This window comes from Schistocerca cancellata, chromosome 2 (genome assembly GCF_023864275.1).
Source record: "Schistocerca cancellata isolate TAMUIC-IGC-003103 chromosome 2, iqSchCanc2.1, whole genome shotgun sequence".
Taxonomy (NCBI): Eukaryota; Metazoa; Arthropoda; class Insecta; order Orthoptera; family Acrididae; genus Schistocerca; species Schistocerca cancellata.
In genome coordinates, this window is record NC_064627.1 from 425,365,549 (window position 1) to 425,391,297 (window position 25,749).

General features: G+C 38.7%; 1 protein-coding gene across 1 annotated transcript in view; it reads right to left on the minus strand.

The window, feature by feature from the left end:
- Positions 1 to 3,066: 3,066 nt before the first annotated feature.
- Positions 3,067 to 25,749, minus strand: part of LOC126161887 (protein MCM10 homolog) — a 99,726-nt gene continuing 77,043 nt past the window's right edge. Inside the window, exons 15-17 of the mRNA XM_049918027.1 lie at positions 14,130 to 14,335; positions 8,924 to 9,115; positions 3,067 to 3,665 (exon numbers count right to left, since the gene is read on the minus strand). Coding sequence (XP_049773984.1) covers positions 3,555 to 3,665; positions 8,924 to 9,115; positions 14,130 to 14,335 — 509 coding nt within the window. The 3' untranslated portion in view covers positions 3,067 to 3,554. The remainder of the gene's footprint in view (positions 3,666 to 8,923; positions 9,116 to 14,129; positions 14,336 to 25,749) is intronic.

The following is a 25,749-nucleotide window of genomic DNA, read 5'->3' on the forward strand; positions in this document are numbered from 1 at the left end:
ATCCTCATTAAAACCAGAATAAATGTTCTAGTTTGCGATGGAATGTGCATTGCAGAATGAAATATTCATTCTGAAAACATATCAAAGACTGTGGCTAATCGACTCACTGCCATATCCATTCGTTAAGGTCTGCTAGCCCGGCAAGGAATGTGGAACAGATGCTGACAAAATTGAGACTTTGAATCCTTGGATACTTAGCTGATAAAGGAATTGCAGTGAAAACTACGTCTGGCACACAGTTTTAACCTTCCAGAAACAGTCACTTTCTCACTGATAACCACCTCTTCAGCTTGATCTAAGATTGCAACTAATGCAACATTAACATATTACATTAACAGCAATGAGCATTTCACAATTACCTGGAGCATAACAAAAATTACTTCCATCTCTGTGGATAACTGTTCATCCATTCATCCCTAAATACATTCTATGTTCTGCTAGTCAGGAAATTTTCAATCCAATTCCAAGTCGAGATAAATAAAGGATTCAAATGTATTTTCTTAAGCAGAATTCAGTGTTCCACCAATTTCCAAAATTTTCCAAACTGTGGAAATACCAAATCTATCTGCTTACATCTCCATGGCACTTAGGATATATGGTATAGGCACAGTTACTATCAATGTGTAGAAAGAGATTCACACAGTGAGAGCAGGCTGTTCTTAGATAGAAAGATCATCAGTATCCCAGATGTTCAAACACAGGCTGAATTCTCAATGTTGTTGTACTGTTTTATATATTCATCTCTGCCAGTGCTTTGTGCATGTAAATTATCTGTGGTGTATGGAAATTCAAAAAGTCAGAGGAAGGCAAGGACGTCCAGTCTCCTATAGGACAATGCCTCATAAAGCATAGCAGTTTTCAAATCAAACTTCAGGTTGATGTCAGGTTAGCTTTGCACCAGACATCCAGCAGCAGATGTCTACTCATTCAGTTGTATAGAAGGACCAATTTAACTCTTAATGTACACCATTGACACTGGACTCTGAAGACATGGGTGGCAGTAAGTCATCTGCATTAGAAGTGTAGAGACATCCATCAAATAGAAAGGTAAATGGACACTGAGGAAAAGCAAAGGCGGATGACTGACAGTTGCAGGGAAGCGGTATCAACAATTTCAAATGTGGCACCAGTCCTACCACCACCTGATGTCTCTCAGTCCCGTAGTGTGCCAGAATTGCCCCACTTGCTTTCCATGCATGTGTCACTTCAGCACCCTCTGAAATGTTACAGACACTGCTATCACACTTATATAATCAGAACACTATGCCAGTCCCAGCAGTCAGTGACTTTAACTCTTGATGACAATGGCGGAGACATCTATCGAAAGCTCAAGTGTTTCATTCGAAGTGATGCAGTTTGTAAAAACAAAAAAAAAAAAAAAGTATTGAAGAAATGTAAATACATTTCATCTAATCAGTTACAACCAATAGCTCTACAGTTGTGTGATGAGCTATTTGATTATTTTTTAACTAAACTTTTTTCATTACATACCAAATAATTTTTTCACCACTCCTCAAAAAGTCTGTCACATTCCAGTCATTTTATTAATAAAATTTAAGCCCTCTTATGAGCAGAAGTAATTCTGTAGACTAAGTGGGTTAAATTAAATTGCTCAAGTAGGTGAAAAACTGGAGGATCAGTGGATGCAACTTAAAGCGTTGCATGGAAAACAGTATGTTCTGGGGACAAAACTTTTAGTACGAAACTTGACTTTAAGACATGAGCCAATGAAACATTTATGTTACAACTTACTTATATACATAATGAAGGCATGATAAAATCAAAGGAGCTGTGATATAAACTGCAGAAATTGTTTTCAAATTCTGACCTGGATGAGAAGAATATGCCAATGATACTGTTATTTTATGTCATCTGTCACACCCCAAATAATGTTGCCAGTTTTCAACCTCCCTACAATCCTCCCCAAAAGGCTGAATTATTTATAGGTCATGTCATTGCTCTTTTGCAAGATTCTTATGGTACAGTTGTGGCAATGATCATGACTATTTAAATGAATTTCTATGAAACATCATCATTTTGCTGACAAAAACAACAATCAGCAGCATTGTCTACATAGTGGGACAAGAATGTAGTGGGACGAGAATGTAGCAAAAGAGATATGGTAAAAGCATCAGGTCAATAATAATGTCAAAGATAGTTAATGTGTTTACTACGCTTCTTCATGGGGCAGACAAGTTGATAATATTCTGGAATAATAAAATTATTTACCAATTTTGGGACAGAATATAAATTATGGAACGGTGATAATCGATATTATAACAAAACGTATGTTGACGATATCACACAGAACAAACCATACAGACTATGAAATTAGCAAGGGCAAACATTTCTAAATAGAAGAACATCTCCAATTAATGGACCAATATGACAGGGAAAGGGCACAGAATGCCAAAAAAGTTGTAAAAAAAGAAACTGATTAATTATTAAAGAACAAATTCAAAAACTTAACAAAATTAAACCAACAGAAAAATAATAAATACTAAAATAATAGCTAATGCTACTAATCAGGTGCCACAGTAGTGGGAGAAGTGTGGTGCTGCAGTCACAATTAACATTACAGGAAATTTTGATAATATTTGGAGGCCTTCTAGATTTATATCATTACCAGAAATTCTTGACCCTGCCACACTATCAACTGAAATAAATTCACTGAAATGAAATAAATGGTTGATGGAGTTGAAATCAATATAAATGTAAAAAAAATGAAGATCTGAATCCCTATTTAATGAAAATTGTGCCACACTGAAATTCAAAGCTGGATTTCATGCCATTACGAGCAAAATCCTTACTCATTATGCTAGATTAGCACACTTTGAGATCTAATAAACTTTCATTGTCAATTATGTTTCCACCTATGATTTCTGAGAGGTACTATAAGAGGCTCTCCCACGGAAAATGTGCGAATAGCACCACTACTGAACTTATCAATGACTACAATCTCTGCATAATACATAAAAGTAAAAATTCTTATTCTGAATGGAATGCTTTTATAAATTCATGGTTAGCTTCTATCAGTGCATCTGGTTTGATGCAAGACATACCTTAATAACAATCACTGTGCGAATACAATAGAATTAATTCAAAATGAATAATTTTAAAAAGACTTATTTGTTTAAGTAAAAACTAAGTATTTTAAAGGTATCTGCAAATTTTATTAATTATGTACAGTCAGTTTGGCCTTCGTTATGTGAGATTCCTTACAAACATAAAAAAATTACAAACAGTGTTAAAATCATATTTAAGATGCAAAATATTTACAGAGGCCACAGCCTTTTTAACATAAAATGATACATTCAGAGTCCCTTGTATTCAGTTTAGGAAATACGGCATGTAACAAATTATTTAAGTATGATGTGTGCTATATACGTCTTTCTGTTCAACTTGTTCAACACTGGCATAAACCACTTGTTCAGTTATTGCTGATTTTGCAGGATAATTGTATCAGTGATCCTTACACCTCACATTTTCATGCACTTCACATAACACACATCTTATGCAATTGTGAAGCAGGTGTTCTTTCAACTGCACTGTTCTCAATCTTCGGGAACAAGCAAATTAATGTTTCCCTCAGTTTGATGTCCCAAGAAGACTTCCTCACCACCCCTCAAGCACAATGGGGTGGTAAGAGATGGACCACGTCTCTCCTGCAACAGAAAGTTGTTTGTGTTATGCACCATGTAGGACTATACTTACTCTTGATCTGACAGCTACAGATTTCTTAGCTAGCAGCAACACCAACAACATTCTACTGAACAAGACCCAGATACTGCGCAATTAAAAAAATTGCATATCAAATATAGAGTTCTTAACAGAGGTTAACTTTATTAAGGTAATGGGCACTTTCAGTTAGTTGCATCCCATATGCAAATTTTTAAAATGCTTGATTTTCATATTACGACACACATTAACTTTTAAAACAGATGTAAACCTTTTATCTTACATGATTTGTAACAAAATTCTTTCAACTTTTAGCATTTTTTAACTGTGTACCATTTCTCCTTACATAACATGTGACTTTAAGGTGTTCAATTGTGTCACATTATGCAGTGCTCCTAGAGTGTCATGCATGACAATCACTCCAGAAAAGGCTCTCTCTTTCAGTTTGTTAGTGACAATCATTTTTTGTCTGCCTCTTGACTTAAAAAAAATGCCTTTTGTTCATTATGTGTGGAGTTTACTGTTCAGTCTATCATTGTTTAGAAACCTTTTGAAGTTTCACTAGATTGGATAGCTCACTGACAACTATTACTCTCAATAAGGACTGTTGCCGAGTGTCACTCAGGACCTTCATTTCTGGAGTTCTATAAACCATGAATTAGTGCTCATTGCAGTCTCAGTGTGTGCAAATGAGTCACCATCCACAACACTGAGGATCTACCAGCTGGCATAGTGGGTCACTGTTACACCACATACAATCTGAGTACCAGAAGTAGAGACTGTCATTGAAATGACACTGATGTCACTAGTGACAGAATGTGAGCTTAGGCAGACCTTGAGAACTGAGGAAAATACCCATTACCGTATGACAGAAGCATCAGGAGCAGAATAAATGAGATGTGCTACTGATGCAAACATTTATAAGTGACACAGGATATAGATTCAGATGATTGGCAATACTAGCACTGATTCACACATACCAATACCACCACCACCACCACGACAAACAATTTAAGTTACAAGTGAGAAAAAGAAATTATTTCTGAGTAATAACTTTTGCCCAAATGGATAAAAACACAGTACAGAGCACACACGTGAGTAGTGGAGCCTTCAGTTAATATAACAAGAGGTAAGGCACCTTAACAAAACATTATTAACCTTCAGGAGACATCACACTAATACCATGTAACACTGTTTCTAACCTTGATAATGACATTAATTTGGCAAAGAAAAGAATCCACCAGAATTTACTCAGTGATTATTGAACATGTAGTGCTTCCGGAAATACTCTTCATGAATATGTAAAAGAAGGGGCAACCCTTGGTCGCTGAGAATACTGAAGTCAACATCCTAGTTTGTATGTACAGTAAGCTGAAGTCATAGTACAAGAAATAACCCCTAAACATCACAGAACCAACTGTGGCCTGAACTGCACACTGCAGATTAAACACCTCATTGTATCATTTGAAACAAGGCAAAACTGTGACTCGTTTGACCACACTACGTGCCTCCAATCAGCTACTGTCTGATTACTTTGTTGCTTTGGTCCACTGAAGACATGCAGGTTTATGTATCGCTATGAGCAAAGGCCTTTTGTGAGGTACTGCATGTCACCTTTGCTACATTTGCTCGGAAAATGGATGCCACAGACCTGGATTCACTGACAGCAGCAATTGCTCTCAAGTTGGAAACTAATTGTCATCGTCATTGATCTTCATCAGTTAAGATATTTTTATGAGTAATGCACTTATTCTGCATTATACGGCTGCAAGTTGCACACCGTTCCCTTATACACATCGGACAGACCACACTGATACAAGGATAAATAGGGCAACTTCATTCACAATGTACTCATGGGCATGTTCACACACAATAGATCTTTTCTGCCACTCTGTAATGTCTCCTCATCTTACTGTAGTGATTCCATACAACTGACTGGCAAATAGTCACCACTTCACTGCTATGACTTACATCAGCAATGGATGGTCACATGATTGCCTGGTACAAGTTGTACACCACCTGTAACGCTCTTACGTGACCAGCTTGCTCATTAAGAGAGTCACTAATATTTCATCTGTTGGGCTTACTATTGCACTCTTTGGCCAGCCATCATTCTCATTTTAATAAATGTCCAATTCTATTTCTTACCTTATTATTTTACCATCTGAACATATTAAAATGTCCCACCCACTTCTACAACATTCTGAAATAATTTTACATTTAATAACTTGAAAACATCAAGAAACAAACAACTTTTTCTTATTCAATCTCATCAGTACAATCACTGGAGCATTTTTCAGAAGCACTCTACACAACCGCCACCATGTTGCATTTCTCTCTAGTGGCCTTACTTCACTCTCCCAATTTTAAATTATTTTCCTACAGAAGTAGTCCATACTTATTTATATTGTGTATATTTAAAACACACACAGAACTTTGGATGCCATTCTCTTACAGGAATATGTTATTTAAAAACGAACAGTGATATTCAATGGGCACACACTTAAGGTGAATACTTTCACAAAATAGGAATATAATGCTGACTGTGAGAAATGCAGATGCAGTAGCAAAAGCTATGAAATTTTAGAAACAACACTTTAAAGATATATTGAAAGGTTGATAGGCACATAAAAAGAAGACTGAAAACCTGCCTAAGCATCCAGACAACATACTCAGGATATATATGTGGCAAATGAGAAAAAATTCACAAATTTCCCAGTTAAAAATACACTTTTTCCAGGTGAAAATACACTTTTTCTGTGCTAAGTGACAGTATATTTTCCCTCAGAACCATAAAACTTATCAATCCTTTGAATGGTTAAGGTCTTATACACTGGCATAGAACTTCCCGGTACTTTAGAAAACAAACTCCAGGAAAGAAACGTATTTTGGAAAGATCTTTGATGTACAGCAACACGTACGCTGCATATTTTCGTATTATGAGCGCCTACATATTTTTGTATTGTGAAAGTATATATTTGAATTCCACCAAACACAGCATGATAGCTTCCAAAGCGTTGAAACTGAGGTTGCGATATGCTTTTGTAAGCCAATCACAGCTCATGTCACATGATCTTGCAAGCCACTGATAGCAGATATTCAGAGCATAGGACACATGATGAAGTCAGCCAATAGTAACATCCTTGTTAAGTAGTGCGAATACAAAAATAGAAAATGTTAATGGGTTAAATTAATATGCACAGCGTATCTACAAGAAAAGCTAAGCTTTCACATATAATATTGGTCTTTTTTCTGTATGTGATCCACTTTAAGATACACCAGACAAATGTGCTAGTAAAATTTTAAATGTATGGTCTTCTGGGCTCAAAATTCTTATAAGTGGCTGACCTTCGAAGTGTTAAGCTTGAAATAAGAATCAAATGCTCTGTGATTTAAGAAATTCAAATCACATTGGCACACATAACATAATTTATCTTGTGTAAAGCGAAATTTACTTTGAAAGTAACGCTTTCAAACCATTATTTGTAGTACTTTCCTGTGGCCTGTTAGAATTCACTTCAGCAGTTGTCAAGAGTGTGCCAGAAAACGCACATTACCACCCGTGCACAGCTATGACGATGTAGGAAGCCCTTCTAACCTAACCTATGTTTGTATGTACATTTACAGCATTAAGAGATCTTCATTACATCATAAACGAAACAGGACATCAGAGAATACTCCAAGAGCATTGGAATTTCGTAAACCATACTAAAAATGTGTAATTCGCCTTAAAGTGCACATCTATATTTCCAGATTCACAAAGAAGTGATCCCAAACTTGATATTAAGCTTTTCAGTATGGTTTTTGGGATGCAAATTTTCTTGAAGTAGCAGTACTCATGTTTGGTTTTCTATATGGCAGAAGAAAAGCCCTTGAAATTCAGCAAACTGTTGACACTAGCCAACCGTGCTTCAAATAAATTGACTGCCTTTGCGGAAAAAGATTAATAAAAGCCAAATTTCTTTTGCAAATTAACAAAAATAACTTCAGTGCTCTGCAAGGCAATAATGTCTGACTGCCAAAAACACTGAAATAAAATAAAATCAGAAAACTGAAACTGATAAACATATTTTAGCCTTTCATAATTATGTGAATGTATTTTAATTCACTTGATAGTTCCCAGCCACAGAAATCCATTTTGTTTTCATTTTACGTGAGACATGTAAATGAAGAGGAAACAATAAAATCACTAAATGTAAACAGGGGTCATGCGAAAACTACCCCCCTCCCCGCTATAGCTCGGACAGGTCCGCACATGCATGAATCTGGCAGCTTGTGCACGCCAGAAAAAATTTTCCAGATAACATCCTGCTGCTCATTGCTACTGCCAATACAGCTAACAGCCACACTTCAAGTACCCAGAATCAGGAGAAGGTATTGCTCATACATTGCTCAACTGTGGATGCAACTGCCCAAACAAACCTAATGTAAACTGTTGTGATGTCACGCTCTTCGGAAGCAGTATGTTGTAATGAAGTATTTCATAGTCTTCATCCTAAAGCCTTTGACACATTTTGCTGCTGGCAGACACTTGTGTGTGCACTGTGTTTTGTTATTGTAAATGGCACATTTTCTTTGGAACTTAAGTTTCATTTCCCACCCCCCCTCCCCCCCTCAGTTCAGTGTTATTCTGCAGCGGTGGGCTAAAGTAAAATTCTGTGTTGGAGTATTAGTTCTTACTAGTCAAAACAACAAAAATTTAACAGAAAACTGGAACCAAAAATTCCCTGGGTTTTTTCCAGATGAAAAAATTTCCAGGTTTCTCCCGGATTTCCCAATGCACATATACCCTGTATACTCCTCCAGAGCTATCACAGAATACACATGACTGGCTCCTGTGTCAGCTGACAACAATATACCAGCATTATAGTGCTAGCTCCATCAGGGATGGAACTCAAGCTCAGACAGGACAAGGATGAGAAAGCAAACTAGCCACGTTCTTTCCATAGGAACTTTTCCAGTATTCATCTTTTAGGGAATCTATCAAAACCTAAAACTAGATGGTCAGACAGATTTGAAACTATTTCTTCCAAAGTGCGAGTCCAGTGGTCTGACTGATGTGTCACTTTGCTGTTCTCTGATACGTGAAATGGCATGAACTGTCACCTTATCAGTACTGTCACCACATATTATCACATCTTATTCAGTAAAGAGATTACATCTACTTCCAAAAATCGTATCTGAAACATGCATATTGTTTACTATTGAGATGTATCATAATTTTATTAAACAAATGTCAACTAACAGAAATCATTGTTGTCCTCTTCCATCGAGAGCCGTTACAGCGGCCGCATGTCTGTGTGGGCACTAAGCTCAGACTGATAGTGCGATTGCCACAGTCTTCACACTTGAAGAATCGTTTGGAAGTCTCGACTACATACACCCGATGTCCTTGCGAACGACAAAATTCTGATGCCTGAAGTGCCAGGTACTTGCACTGGAACACAATAAAATTAGTTTAAGTATTTAGCAATAAATTATTTTATTATGCTATTAACTTAAATCTACAGTGATGGTAGATCGCTCCCCTGCAACAGACCCACGTTCAACAATAGAGATACTGCACAAAAAAGTAAGTGATCCTAAAGTTTAACATAAAATGTGTGACACTTTAATGAGACAAAGGAGATTGATATGGCAGATACTGAAATGAGACTCAAAACCTTATTTTTATCTAGATAAAAATAGTAACATGCCAAAAAAGCCAACAACCCAAAGACTAGTTTGAACACCAAAGTGTTTTACAAGAGAAAGCCCCCATGGGAGGTAATGTTATCTCATTTGTTCTCCATCTGACCACTGAACTACCCCATCCAAACCATTAGACAAAATGTGACTGGTAATGGGGAGAAGGGTGGAGGGGATCAACATTATAATCATGAACTCACACCACAGTCAAAATCTGTGTTTATTGCAGACAAAAATGATTGCACAATTGAAAGTCAAGTTAAGCAACAGAAAAAAATTGTTATCAACCAACAATCTGATGTGTACCCTTAAAAAAAAAAAAACAGCAACAACAACAACAACAACAACAGAGGAAAATATCAGTGAGGAGAAACTGTACTGATCCTTCATGTCTACCTTCTGAAGAAATACTGTTGTTTCCTCTGTCTTAATGACAAATGAAACACAATTTTACCATTTTTACTGATCTACACTGCAACACCATACATGACCCCAAACCTTACAGATTTCTCAAAACATCTGAGCCCATCATGTTCGCGAGCCAAAGATATTTTGTCATAAAGTAATTTACTGTAATAAAATGAAACAACATCAGAATTTTCCAATTATACAGCAAAGTATGGGATTTCACTTTAATAAAAATAACACTCGTGGCCACAAACAATTATTTGAATACTACTATTATGAATGATATCCAGAAGAGACAGACAGATTGGCTGAAAAGAAGGTCATACTGAAAGAGATCCACATTTCTGAGGAAGAAAGGAGGCAAAGATGGGGGATAAAGTATCAAAGATAATACATGAACTGTGCTAACTATTCCACAAATGACTGATGAAAGTGAGAAGCATAGAAGAAAATGGGGGGGGGGGGGGGCAGTAAATAGACAGAAAAATGAGAAGTATTGAAAATAGTGTAAATAGGGGTTTGGTGGGCAGGGGGTGGGAGTGCGCACCACTGTAAAAAATGAATAATAAAAAATAAAAAGAAATAACAATTTCATTAAATACAAAAATGGGTAGAACATGCTAAGCCTTGGAGGGTGAGGGTGATAGCACATGCTGAAGAGGAGGTTCATATCAGCAGAGTTCAGGGAAAGTCATGCTAGGTTGGAGGATAAAAATGGCTCTTGCAGTACAGCACACATTTGGGTATCCTAGGCCATTCATCATGCTCAGCAACTAGGTGCTGGACATCCTCAAGACACAGACACTTCACCAGTGTCCACTAATGCATTCTACATGTTTTGCGGTTATTGTTCATATACAGAAAAATCACACAATGAACACACTTAAATTGGTAAATGTCATGAATAGTTTTTCACATGTGAACTGCCTTCCCTTTGGTGTTGCATTTTCTGAATGTGAGATGCTGGAGCAGGATGTAATTCGAGGGGTGGAAGGGAAAGGGGTTGGGCGCATTGGGGCAGATTTTACACCAGGAACATTTCCAGAAATAGGCATCTTGGTGAACAGTTGGTGATTTGGAAATATCGTAAAGTTTTACATGTATATTGTGAGGGTTACAAGGCTAAAAGTACGCAACTCTGAATGTCATGGGGAGGATAGCAGGAAGTGATCTTATCAAAAGTGTTCACTGAAAAAGGTCATAGTCCTAATGAGCAATCTTTTGAAACATTCAACACTTACTTTATACTGAATAATGAGTGGAGATTGCTCAAGAAATTTGGGTTTCAACAAGGTTAGTGGGATAGTTGCAGGAAAACAAGACTGGGTGTAGGTCACTGGTGGTAAGTGCTGAGAGATTCATTTTTGGAGATTGTGCCTTTTCCATGGATATCTAGAATGTTAGAAAGGGAGCATTAGACACAGACAGAGTGGAATCTGTTGAAATGGAGATGGTCTTTTTGTTGGATGGCTTTATGTGGGACACAGATGGGGGAGAAATACAACAGATAAAAGTAGATATAAATGGAAGAGCCATTTGGAAGAATGTCAGAGTAGCTACTACCACCAGCCATGAAGTAATTGTTGAAAGTGAAGGAGAAGAACAAGAAGAAGAAGAAGAAGAAGATGATGATGATTAGAATTTGGATGCTAACCTCAACATCTTTAATATGTCAGTATTCAGGATGGTGGCATGGGATTTGGAATAGGTTGTGATCTGTTTGTGAATTTCATAAATTTCAGAAAACAATTTAAAAATTATACAATTTCATCTTAAGATGTATTTGTGCCAGCCAAACCAAAAGAAAACATTAAAGTAAATAACACACTATTGAACAGTGAAATACATAAAGTGAGCCAAAAGCAAATAACCCAATATGAAGGCCAACATACAGTGGTATGGTACACATGCTCTTTTGTGTGTGTGTGTGTGTGTGTGTGTGTGTGTGTGTGTGTGTGTGTGTGTGAGAGAGAGAGAGAGAGAGAGAGAGAGAGAGAGAGAGAGAGAGAGGGGGGGGGGGTGGAGGGAGAGTTAACTCCACAGCACACTGAAAAGCATCCGGAATACACATGCATTACTGAACTGCATGTTCGAATTGGATGTGCTACATTAAATTGATGTCAAGTGAGCCTGATGAAGCAACTTGATACATGTGTAAGCTGTATCTCTGCTTAATCATCATATACTATCACTGTCTTAAGTGACTACCCATCAAAACGGAAAGTACCATATATGGTGTCAGCAATACACAGCAGCTATGAGTCAATTACTGTACACAGTTCTATTTATATTGTATCAAACTCTGGTGTCCCCTTATTCGCACTATGAATACAACAGTATTTGTATGGGAACACAATGTTTCATATATCAGTTAGAACAAGCTATGGAGACAAGAATAAAGATAGCAAAGGATGTCACGAACAATGAAAAACTGGTAACTACAATCAACTAAATGCAGCAGCACTGTCATTACCAGTAGCATATCACTGGTCACAAAAATGAGAGGAGGCAGTACTTCGTCTAAATAATGTTCCTGTATCCATGCTTGTAAACAAGTTACCACAGTGTCTAAATGCCTGTATCAGCCCTCAAAGGAGAGCTGATCATGTGGCCTCTTGCATGTTGACAGCATGTATTAATCCTCATCTTCAGCTTACATATGCTAATATGGCACTATAGCAGTTAATAGCTCATGAGAAATGCTAATGTCTCCTTTTCAGTCTGTGTTATAGCATCTTTGTGCTTCACAGACTGACAAAGAGTATCCTTTGTCTCTCTCATTGTTGTGATGTCATTGCATCTTCCATTTGACAATTTTACAATGAAATAATTAAATTTTGAACACCTAAGTAATACCCAGTAGATTCACTTTTATGCCTGCTGTATGGCAGCACAGTAACTAGCAGTCTTCAATATCACCAGTCACTGTGTGTGGGATATAACCTTCAGTGACTGCATGGATGAGTTGCAACAAAGAATAAAGGCCAAATAAATAATAATTATATTTCTAGTGTTCACATTTATCGCAGTATACTTACAGTTGTGTTATTATATAATTGAGTTTACATAATTCAGTGATCATTTTGTCATTGCAAACTAAACTGATCTATCTGGCAATGGGTGACTCCTTGTAGATGGAGGGATTTTTTCATCTGAAGCTGTAATTGCAGAAGTAACACAAGCAGTTGTGTCAGTTAACCCTATTTCTCAATATACAATCAAACAAAGTCGTTGCAGCACAACTCATCGCATGCTCTCACCTTGGCATTATCACCAATAAAATTTACCTCATAGGATTAGCCAGCTAATAGATTACACAAGTCATAATCAACTAAGTATTCTTAGTGTATCCAAGCCAGTGAATTAAATTAATGCAGATCAAAATCCACTGTGACACTGATACCTATTTTATCATGCAGGCTACTTGAGTTCTAATCTCATCAGATCGAAATTTCTCTACAGCATGGCCTTGTTGTCTAACACAAGAACAAGGTCAACTTGCACTAATCTGCCATTATCACCTTTTTTCATTTATCATTCTACCAATTTTAGTTCATTTCAATGCATTCACATTTCTTCAGATTTATTTAGTTTCTTACTTCTGTCTCTTTACTACATTTTGTGGCTTCCTTCACTGAGTATTGTTCTCTGTTTGAGGCCCATTATTTATTGCTTCTTTCCCCCTTTACAGTTGCATCAACTAGACGTCTACTTTCAAGTTATTGTTAACATATTTTAGTCTCATTTACTGACTTTGGTGGCATTTCATTGTTAATATTCCTCTCATCTTACACAGCTATTTCTCATTCACTTAATTGTGAAATGGCAATCTCCCTCCAAGCCATTTTTCTTTTCCAGATGGGGACCCTCTCTTTTTGTAGTCCAAAATAACTGATCTACGGTGAACATGGTATTTTCTATAAGTAATTTCAATTTGCAAGTGGGTACCCCTGAGAGATTAAAAGCAAGTTAACAAATTTAGAGCCTAATAGGTATTTTCTACATGCCATTAACACGAAGTGTCACTCCGTTCCACAAAGCGGGAATTTTATTTTTAGCTCGTCCTCATTCCAGTCGGTGAAAATATTTTTTCATCAAATTTCCATTTTCATGACTCCATGTTATTTCTAAAATACAAACAAGTACACAAATAATAATGTAAAAATTGCCTCAGTCCTAGGTTATGAAATTCAGAATACACCAAAATCAAAAATAACAATTATTCAACATTCAAGAATTGAAGACCAATACAAGGACACAAAGCTTCACACTGTATTCCCATTACAATTCACGATGATGAAGTACAGGTAAGTCTGTGTCTATAACTTTATAGGTTGAGCAATGAATTTTCTTACCTTGGGGCAGCGCACAGCCTTACAAGGCACCTTGTATGTAGTGAGCATCTTCTCTTCTAGTTGTTCCTTCTTTTCCAGGTTGTTGAAGTATTCTGCTTCAGCTTCCAAATCCCTTGCTTCTATCAGTGTAGTATGTTTGGAACTCACACCCATCAGCCGCCTGAATTTTTCCATTTGAGATACACGTTCCTTTTCGGACTCTTTTTCTGCAAAAGTTAAGCCTGTTAGAAGTGGAAGTGTGTTTGGGTGAAGAAGAGGGGCAGGGGGTATATGGGGTATGGGGGGGGGGGGGCAAAGGAGCAGGGGTGGAGTCGAGGGAGGGAGGGGGGAGAGGGATGGGGGGAGAGAGAAGTAGGGGGAGGGGGGGAGAGAGAGAGATTGTTTCCCTGAGTATAATCTAAATATTACTTCTAAGGAACTTTTAAAAATGTTTTTCCTGTGGAAATAATTAACTATAGTAGGCAGTCAATGAAAGGAAATTGGGGTGGAGGGGAGGAAATCATGAACAACATACACTGTGGTCATAAGAGTCTTGAGATAGCGATATGCACAGATATGGATGGCTGTAGTATCATGTACACAAGGTATAAAAGGGCAATATATTGACAGAGCCAAAATTAGTACTCCGGTGATTCATGTAAAAAGGTGTCTGACATGATTATGGCCGCACGACGGGAATTAACGGACTTTGATCAGGGAATGGTAGTTGGAGCTAGACAAATGGGACATTTCATTTGGGAAATTGTTTAGGAATTCAATATTCCAGGATCCACAGTGTCATGAGTGTCCAGAGAATACCAAATTTCAGGCATCACCTCTCAGCATGGAAAATGCAGTGGCCGATGGCCTTCACTTAATGACAAAAAGTAGCATCCTTTGCATAGAGTTGTCACTGCTAACAGACAAGCAACCCTGTGTGAAATAATCACATAAATCAATGTGTGTGACAAAAAATGTATCTGTTAGGATAGTGTGGTGAAATTTGGCATTAATGGGCTATTGCAGCAGATGACAACTAACAGCATGACATCGCCTGCAATGCCTTTCCTGGGCTCATGACCATATTGGTTGGACCCTGGACCCTAGAAGACTGGATACCTGTGGCATGGTCAAATGAATTCCAATTTCAGTTGATGAGTGCTGATGGTAGCATTCAAGTTTGTCGCATACCACATGAACCATGAACCAAGCTATGAACAAGGCACTGTGCAAGCCGGTGGTGGCTTTATAATAGTGTGGTATGTATTTATTTTGAATGGACTGGGCCCTTTGGTCCAACTGAACCCATCATTGACTGGAAATGGTTATGTTTTGGTACTTGAGACCATTTGCAGCCATTCAACGTCAGAATTTTTATGGATGTCAGAGCGCCATGACAATATCACCAGGCCACAATTGTTCTCAGGATGATTTGGCCACCCAGATCGCCCGACATGAAGCCCATCGAACATTTATGGAACATAACTGAGAAGTCAGTTTGTGCGTAACATCCTTTAATGTCAACACTTTTGCAATTATGGATGGCTATAAAGGCAGTATGGCTCAATATTTCTAAGGCCTTGTTGAGTTCCTGCCACGTCAAGTTCCTGCCCTAAGCCAGGCAAAAGAAGGTCCGATAATCTGATATTAGGAGGTATCCCACGACTTTTGTCACCTTGATCTGCTAAAAATCCTCAGCAGTGTAGTGTGAGCGTTGGGGTTGGCTGGGGGTGGTATTCAAAGATAACTTTCTTAAATTTTTCTCAAATAACTCAAAGACTGCAGTCTCTAGCGAAACTGTTTCCCAGTGCAAAATTAAACTACATTAAATTTGCTAAAAAAAAAAAAAAAATAAATAAAAAAAAAAAATAAAAAAAAAACCCTCATATTCATTTTTTTTTTTTCTAAAGGACTAACAATGTATGCATTGCAGAAGATGGAAAAATTGCAGATTATTAAAAATATTATTGTAACAGTACAAAGTTAATGTTTATCTATAAATGTGTGGGTTAATAACAAATATGAAATGTGTATACAGCATCTAAGTGCAATAGAGTCATATTAAGGGATAATTGCATTCCAGGGTGTTATCAGGATGGAGGGGGGAAATATGTGGGGTAGAAGCATGAGGGGAAACTAGGTCACCATATTGTGTTCACACACTTCGCTTCTTCATATGTTTGCAAACATAAGGTCAAGCAGGTACCTACTCTACCTGCCTCACTACATCACAAGAAGCATCAACAGGGTGTTCACAAATTTACATGAACCATCCACAGCACACCTCATGAATCACTTGCTGCGAAGTGGACAAACGTGCCTGGGAAGTGTTTATTTTGCACAAAATGAGTTAACACTACACAGAATGCACATATGAATTACTAGTAACAGTAATGCAATTAATGCATATGGGCAGAACCTATATAAATTTCTGCTTGCTGGTCTACACCGCTAGAGGGGAAATTAATTCTTAGTCATCCTGTATGGCATCTGTAATGTTATTCTGCTAAGGTAATTTCTCCACCATGAGTGCTGCTCCCTTTTCAGTAGACAGATTACACCACACCAACATTCCCTGTCCAATTCTCTCGGGCGAGTAGACAAGAGCCTTTTTCAAGTGTAACATGCTGTCAATATACATTTAGCAGTGTCAGTTTCGCTGTCTAGGATACTTTTCACAGCATAGGGGTATCAAATCCATCAAGTCTCAGCTCTCCTAAAATCCGAAGAGGCCCACAGACTTCAATTGTCTGCCTCTGCAATGGAAGTAGCTCATGTAGATGTTATAGAGCTTTAGATATTTCAATGTGAGTCAGGCAATTCATTGCATCACATTACTATTCTTGATCAGTCCCATTCCAACAGACTTACTCAGACCTATCTTGGAAGATATACTGTGGATGTGTGATAAGTGGCCCCACTACATGCAGCCCCATCTACAAGTGCCAGCAATTCCTGAATGGAATTAAGATTTAAGCAGTCAACAAGGAATACAATTAATTGTGCGAGAGTGCAGTAACTTTCTGGCCATTCATTAATTCACCACCAAATGACTAAAACACCATTACATGGCTTGATAATATGCTGTCGACAACAGACAGCACCAGGGTCCCACATATACCAATCTGATACCTTTCCCACCAACACTAACTACATAGGTCACTGACAGCATCACACTTCCAAATTAAACACTGAGGAACATATTTTACATAAAAGCTCACTCAACAACAACAAATAAGTAGTCATTCCATAAATGGAAAATAACTCCACTATATAAACATGAGCTCAGTGACATTATTTTGTCTGCTCACATAAGAGAGTTAGGAAGTCCTGGGGAGATATAGCCTGTCTGCATATTGAAAAGCAAGCATCACTCATAGCAGAGGAATTCACCTTTCCAAAAAGAGCATTTGCCGTACAGGGTGACTGGGAATCAATTTCCCCTCTAGCAGTTTAGAACAGTGTGCAGAGATTTGTGTAGATTCTGTTCATATGCATTACTCACATTAGTGTCATTAGTAACTTTATATCTGCATTCTATATAGTGTTAACACATTTTGTGCAAAATAAACATCCCCCAGGCATGAAGACAAACTACAACACCAGTGATTCATTAGGCATGCTGTGGAGGGTCTGTATAACTTTGTGAAGCACCCTGTCGTTACTTCTTGTGATGTAGTGGTGTAGACAGAGTGGTGAATCACCTGCTTTAATTTCATTTATTTACAAAGGAAAATCGCCAAACAGCCTTGCATTCTGAGAAGTTATTTTATTTGGACAACTGGTTTCGACATCTCAATAATGCCATCTTCAGGCCCCATATGTGTTTTGTGTACAGACAGTCAGATCTATCAATATGTACAAACTGAAGACATCAGCATCTGGATACTGTGAATTTGTGTTTTGAGAGTTTCCTTCAACGACTTGATAACAAGCATTCAAAGGAAACGCTCTAAGACTGGATTCACAGTATCCAAATACTGATGGTTCCTCACAGTATCCAGATACTGATGGCTCGAATGTGCAAGTATTGACAGATCTGATTATCTATGAACAAGTGCACATGGAACCTGAAGATGGCATTACTTAAATACCGAAGCTGGTTGTCTAAATAAAATAACTTCTCAAAATGTACAGCTGTTTGGGGATATTCTTTGGTAAATATTTGACCAGTCACTGTTCTGTCTCTACAATGGATCAACAGAGATAGCTTAACCTTCAGTTTGCAGGGCTATGAAGGAGCGAAGTACACAAACACAATCCTGTGACCTAATTTCCCTCACATTTCCTTCCCTCCAACTTGTTACACCTCTGCAACATAATTATCCCTTAAAACATTCCTGCTACACTTAGAAGTGGCATACACATTTAATATTTGTTTCTAATCCACCTTATTTAAAGATAAACATTAATGTTATATAATTAGAACAATTTTTATAGTACTCTACAATTTTTCCATTCTCTACAATTCTAATACTACTGGTCATGGAAAAAAATGATTGGGAATGTTTTCACTGGAAATTTAATATAGTTTAATTTTGTATTGGGAAACATTTTCACTAGAAGTTGGGGTTTTTGAGTTACCTGAGGAAGACATAGAAAGTGCCGTTTAAACGCCCCCCCCCCCCCCCCCCCCCCCCCCCGTTTAGGAAACTGCCTCTGTCTCCTAATGGTGTGCAAAAAGTTGCAACTATACTTTTTCCCGTCTTGCCTTTTTTGTCTTCACTGACTGGGCTATTTTAATTAAATCCTTAAAACTAAGAGAGAAACAGAGAGGGGGGAGAGAGGGAGGGGGGGGAGGGAGAGGGAGAGGGAGAGGGAGAGGGAGAGGGAGAGGGAGAGGGAGAGGGAGAGGGAGAGAGAGGGGGGGGGGTAAAGGACGGGTATGAGTTTTTAAACAAAAAACACGGTTATAGTAAATATCCGTTTGCACATCTCTTCTTAAAACTCTCTCACTCTCTCATGTAAGAAGGTAATAAATTATTTACATTCTGCCAGAACTTTCCAACACCGTATATATGTATCTCTTAAATGGTTAGTTATAAAAGTGACTTACACATTGTTAGCAACAGAGTGTCTACAGTCACTTTTCCTCTTGTTCTCTCACAGTCGTGCACCTGTTGCAGAATTCCTGCTAGACTATGAGGACTGTTTAAAAACTTCCAGAACATTCGTAATTTTGCGCCAATGGGGTGATGGAGCGAAATGCGGTTGGCATCCCTGCACATGCCCATATTTAATGTGTAATTGTAGTATGTCTGTTTGTTATTGTTCAGTGCTGTATTGAGTAGAATGTTATGTCTTACAGTTTGGAATTCCGAGATGGTAGAATTAGAGGAGCATTTGCGTCTGCATTAAATTTTGTGTGGAACTCAAGAAAACCTTTACAGAGACACACCAAATGATGCATGAAGCCTACGGTGATGAGTGCTTTCACCATACTTGGTGCTACGAATGGTTCACATGGTTTAAAACGGGTGGATGGAAGCTGAAGATGACAGTCGTTAAGGATGCCCTTCGACATCTACCTATGATGCTCATGTCAGGAATGTCAACGAAATTGTGCGTACCAATCAAAGACAGACTGACCAAGAGATCATAGAAGAATGTAACTTCTCAGTTGGATCATATTATGAAATCCTGCCACAGTATCTTGGAAGGCACTGTGTTGCCGCCACGTTCGTCCCACGGCTCATGAGTCAAGACCAGAAAGACCTTCACCTCCAATCTGTGAAGAGCTTTTGGATTGCGCAAATGAGAATGAGATATTCCTTAAGAGAATCATAACTTGTGATGAGACATGGGTCTATGGTTATGAGGTTGAGACCAAGATTTAGCCTTCACAACAGGTTGGGGAAGGTTCTCCAAGAAGAAAAAAAAGCACGTCAGGTAAGGTCAGATGTCAAAGCCAAGTTGATACTTTTCTTTGACATTGAAGGATTAGTTCATCATGAACTGTTAATTGACAGTACTATCAGGACGTGTTGCAACACCTGTAAGAAAATCTGAGGAGGAATATGGCAAGACAATTCATGACTCTTGTATCATGACAACACACCCGCACATCCATCTGTGTTGGTGCATGACTATTGCACAAAAACGTGTGCTGCCTCATCCTCCATAATCTCCAGACCTGGTCCCTGTGGACTTGTTTTTATTTCCAAAGTTGAAAACCCTGCTTAAAGGAAGAAGATTTGCAATGACAGACAAGACAAAAGAAAATTTGCAGATGACGCTTCGTGTGATCCAGCAAGCGGTGCACCAAGACTGCTTCGGAAGTGGAAATGGCATTGGGAGCAGTGTTTCAATTGTGGAGGAGAGTAGTTTGAAGGAGACCATGCACAATAAGTAAAAGGTAACTGTAGAAAAAAAAACTGTGGACAAAGTTCCGGAATTTTCTGAACACACTTCGTAAAGCAACAGTTAGGTCACAAAATCAATACATATGAAACCAATTAGCATTAGTTAATTAACTACAGGAGCTATGAACATCCAGCACATACATGTGTAAACATCATACAGCACACAGATTTAGAGCATAGTACACAGTCAATGGTGATTTAAAAATACTATAATTGGATTTGATTGGCAGTCTTAATGCATGTTCACATAGATACATAAAATCACACACTCAGATGCTGTATAAGAACAATAAGTGCAGTAACAAAAAATTAATATAAGCAGCCATCAGAGCCAAACAGATGCAGCTCATAACTGTTGTTCACAGTTAACCTCAACTCTGCATTGCAAAGACAATCAGTGATGTGGGCAATAGTACAGAAGTAACAACCCTACATTAAAATACGAAGACATATTAGGTATGTTACTTGACAGGGGGGAAAAAAATTGAGGCCTATATTTATTTTTACAAAATACAGTGAATCACAAAATTGGGGAAAGATGTACAACGCACCACATGATCACGATACAGTACTTGCCTAAATTTGTCTAAAATAGCCCCATCTCTTTAAGGCCAGCCTGCTCACTGAAAAATCTGTCTGGATTTTTACTGAACGCATGGTAAATTTCAGTCTCTTCCAAGACACTCAAAGTCTGCCTTTACCTCTTGTAACTAAAAATTTAAGGTTGCCTACAATATTACCTTTAGGATGATTATTTGCATGAAGCTGGACAATCAAAGATTTGCTGCATTCACTCAAGTTTGTTCCAATACACCAAGGATTTACAGACATTGGCCGCAAGTTGGCATTGATAGACATTGATGGGGAAAGTAGAAAATTTGTGCCAGACGGGGATTTGAATCTGGTTTCCTGCTTACTAGGCAGATCGGCTGACCACTAAGCCATTTGGACAGAGTGGTCATTGCAGCCGCACAAACTACCCTAGCATCCCCCTCCCCCCCAGCTGCACTGACCACTGTCCTAATGGCTCAGTGGTCTGAGCATCCACCTAGTAAGCAGGGGGCCCTAGTCCGAATCTCGGCTCGGCACAAATTTTCAACTTTCCCCATTGATTTCAATCAATGCCTGCTTGCAGCCAATGTCTGTAATTCCTTTGTGTCTTAATTCATACTGGCTACTGAATTTAAAATAAAAAAAAAAAAAAAAATAAAATAAAAAAAAATAAAAAACCAAACGTGGTGTCTGTTCTTTTGGACATGTCCAAAAGAAGACACACCACAGATATTTATATATTCCTTGGATCACCTAGCGAAACATCTGCAAGTCTAGGGCACTTTAAACAGTCATGATTACCACACGTTAGGCCCACACATACACACCAGACAGCAAGTACAGCTGCACTTCGTGGGACTGCAGAACAACATATTTTACATTAGAATCCCAAAAATGGTGAACTATCTTTTCTGATGAATTACCAAAGTGAGGAAGGGGGCTACATGCATAATCCTCAAACTGACTTCTCCTTTCCTGTGTCCTGCTTTTTGTTAGTAATTCACAACTTCCCTTTATAATATACCACTTATCACTTTGGCTTTAAGGCCATTTACTACAGCTATACACACCAAAAAAAGAAAAAGGAAATCAACTTTGGAGGTGGGGAAAAGGGAGAAGTAAGAGAGCGAAACATGCAACCCTTCCTTACTACAGTACTATACTTAAAGAGAAATCTCATAATATGAGGATTCCAATGTAAGAATTGGTTTCGGCATTCCAACACACTGAACCCAAGTGTAAGACATCATGCACAAAATTTGCACCCATATTTGCAGTCTGGTGAGTAAGAGTAGACTGTGGTAATAGTGACAGGTTTCATGTGGGCTAAACAAGATGTTTCGCTGCACTGTTAAAAGAACATAAAATTTGGTTGGTAGCACCTGGAACAGCAGAAACCTGGAACACAAGGACAAACCAACGTACCTGGGTGCCACGCTGGACAGACCGCTGATATACAAATATTACTGTGAGAAACCTCGCCAACAGTTTGCCACAAGGAACAAGGTACCTAGTGAATAGTAGTGTCAGACCAACTATATTAAGAACGATTGCCCATGCACTTTGGTTGCCATATGGTTCAGTCTGCACATGCCACAAAAATCAATACTAGCCTAAATGACACACACAAGTTAACAAGACGATGTATTAAAGCCACACCAGTTGGCCACCTATATAACGTGGCTAGATTCTCTGCATCTCACAGAATTCATATGAGCACACACAAAAATTTAAACAGAATTTCAATGAGCACCACCTGCTACACAGAACTTCATGAGGACTTGATTTAAATATCGCACAAGAATCATTACACCAAGCTAATAATTGATGTAGTGCCAGTCAAAACAAATCTAATTAAATCAGGCCTTAAAGGCAAAGCAGACATCAAAGGTGACTCTGGTGAGGTCCAGGACATGGAACATTTTTTATAATGTCTCAACTGCCCCACAAGATGTATCCTTGATGATAGAAAGAATCACTGATGTTGGGCTGAAAACGATAAAAGAAATTTTCCAGACACAAAAAAGTAAAGGAAATGGAAATGAGTGTTTCTTGTATTGAACTATGCAAAAACAGAATTCTATATGGAATGTCAACTTGTATTCAGATGAAAATTTTCTGGTCTGTAAGTTCTCTGTGATTCAACAAGATGTAGATCAGCGAAGAAATTTCTAAATACTGGGCCCTTGTTAGACACACAACGGTGTAAAGGACCCAGTGTTTTAACAGAAAATAAATTAGACAATTAGACAAGGTAGGAGAGGCCTTGGAACGAAGTCTGAAAAAATCACTGAGCTGTTTGGCACTTCAGACTGGTTTGTCAGCAGCACCTGGTCACAGAGCCGTGCACAGACTCAGACAGAAGTACAGAAGCCACGCAAAGTAACGGTAGTGCAGTGACTCACAAACTTGAACACTGTTGCTCGATACAATTTTTGCAACAGCTGTTACAGTCTTTGCATGATGGAGAGATTCATTCTGAAATGCCCCCCCCCCCCCCCCCCCCCCCCTTTTTTCCTGATGAGGCATGACTGTGTTTGTCAGGTATGTTAGATTTTTTTTTAAGAACTAAAATCTAACAAAAAGGCCTATAGTTATTTCATGCAGTACACTTGAAAGACCACACACTGCAATGCTTCTATGACAATAACATGAATTTTTCTGATGAGAGCATAGCTGACTGGCTTCCTCATTCTCCAGATCTAAATTCATGTGACTTTTACCTTTAGGGAATGTGGAAAGCTATGGTATATGCAAACTTTCCCCGTACACTCAAAGAGTTAGAAGACAGGGTTCAGCTAGTTATTTCCAAATTTCAGCAGCCAAGTGTTTGGTAATATGTTCAGAAGATGTCAGACTGCTCTTGCCTCTGAGGGACATCATTCTAAGCACCTGTTGTAAATTAATGGTAAGTTTAATTTAGTCAGCTTGCACCACTGTTTAAATCAATTCAGCAGAAATCCAAGACTGAGTCCTGGTCCAGCATAAATTTTCATGTGTCACTAATGGGTAGCATATCTATACCCAATGTGTGTTGCCAAGATATTTGCAGTTTGAGAATTACTTCAAATTAATTTCAGAACGCCCATCATTAATGTCTGTTCATCCAGACATGCAAGTACATACTATGACAAGCTCTTCAGCTGTTCTCTTTGTGCTAGAAATTTCCTGGATCTGAAAAAAATTCTGTTACTTCCTCTGCACATTAAACTGGGTCTGACGAAATTGTCAGTGAAAGTCTGTCCCCAAAATGGAGAATATATCCAATATTTCTGCAAGGTGTTTTCATGTCAATAAGAAGCAAAATTTAAAGAGGGTAGCTTTTTTGGACCTGATATTCAAATAATTCGATTTGTTCCTAACTTTGAATAAAAAATGTGAGTAGGAGGGACACTCATCATTTGAGGTGGTTATCATCATGTTCTTGAGCAACAGAAAGAACCCACATTATACACTACTGGCCATTAAAATTGCTACACCACGAAGATGATGTGCTACAGACGCGAAATTTATCCGACAGGAAGAAGATGCTGTGATATGCAAATGATTAGTTTTTCAGAGCATTCACACAAGGTTGGCGCCGGTGGCAACACCTACAACGTGCTGACATGAGGAAAGTTTCCAACCGATTTCTCATACACAAACAGCTGTTGACCGGCGTTGCCTGGTGAAACGTTGTTGTGATGCCTCGTGTAAGGAGGAGATATGCGTACCATCACATTTCCAGCTTTGATAAAGGTCCGTGTTCGTCGAGATCCAATGACTGTTAGCAGAATATGGAATCGGTGGGGTCAGGAGGGTAATACCGAACGCCATGCTGGATCCCAACAGCCTCGCATCACTAGCAGTCAAGATTACAGGCATCTTATCCGCATGGCTGTAACGGATCGTGCAGCCATGTCTCGATCCCTGAGTCAACAGATGGGGACGTTTGCAAGACAATAATCACCTTCACGAACAGTTCGATGACGTTTGCAGCAGCATGGACTATCGGCTCGGAGACCATGGTTGCGGTTACCCTTGACGCTGCATCACAGACAGGAGCACCCGCGATAGTGTACTCAACGACGAACCTGGGTGCACGAATGGCAAAACGTCATTTTTTTGGATGAATCCAGGTTCTGTTTACAGCATCATGATGGTCGCATCCTTGTTTGGCGACATCGCGGTGAACGCGCATTGGAAGAATGTATTCATCATCACCATACTGGCATATCACCCGGTGTGATGATATGGGGTGCCATTGGTTACATGTCTCGGTCACCTCTTGTTCGCATTGACAGCACTTTGAACAGTGGACGTTACATTTCAGATGTGTTACGACCCGTGGCTCTACCCTTCATTTGATCCCTGCGAAACCCTACATTTCAGCAGGATAATGTTACGACTGCATATTGCAGGTCCTGTACGGGCCTTTCTGGATACAGAAAATGTTTGACTGCTGCCCTGACCAGCACATTCTCCAGATCTCTCACCAATAGAAAATGTCTGGTCAATGGTGGGTGAGCAACTGGCTTGTCACAATACACCCGTCACTACTCTTGATGAACTGTGGTGTCGTGTTGAAGCTGCATGGGCAGCTGTACTTGTACACGCCATCCAAGCTCTGTTTGACTCAATGCCCAGGCATATCAAGGCTGTTATTACGGCCAGAGGTGGTTGATCTGGGTACTGATTTCTCTGGATCTATGCACCCAAATTGCGTGAAAATGTAATCACATGTCAGT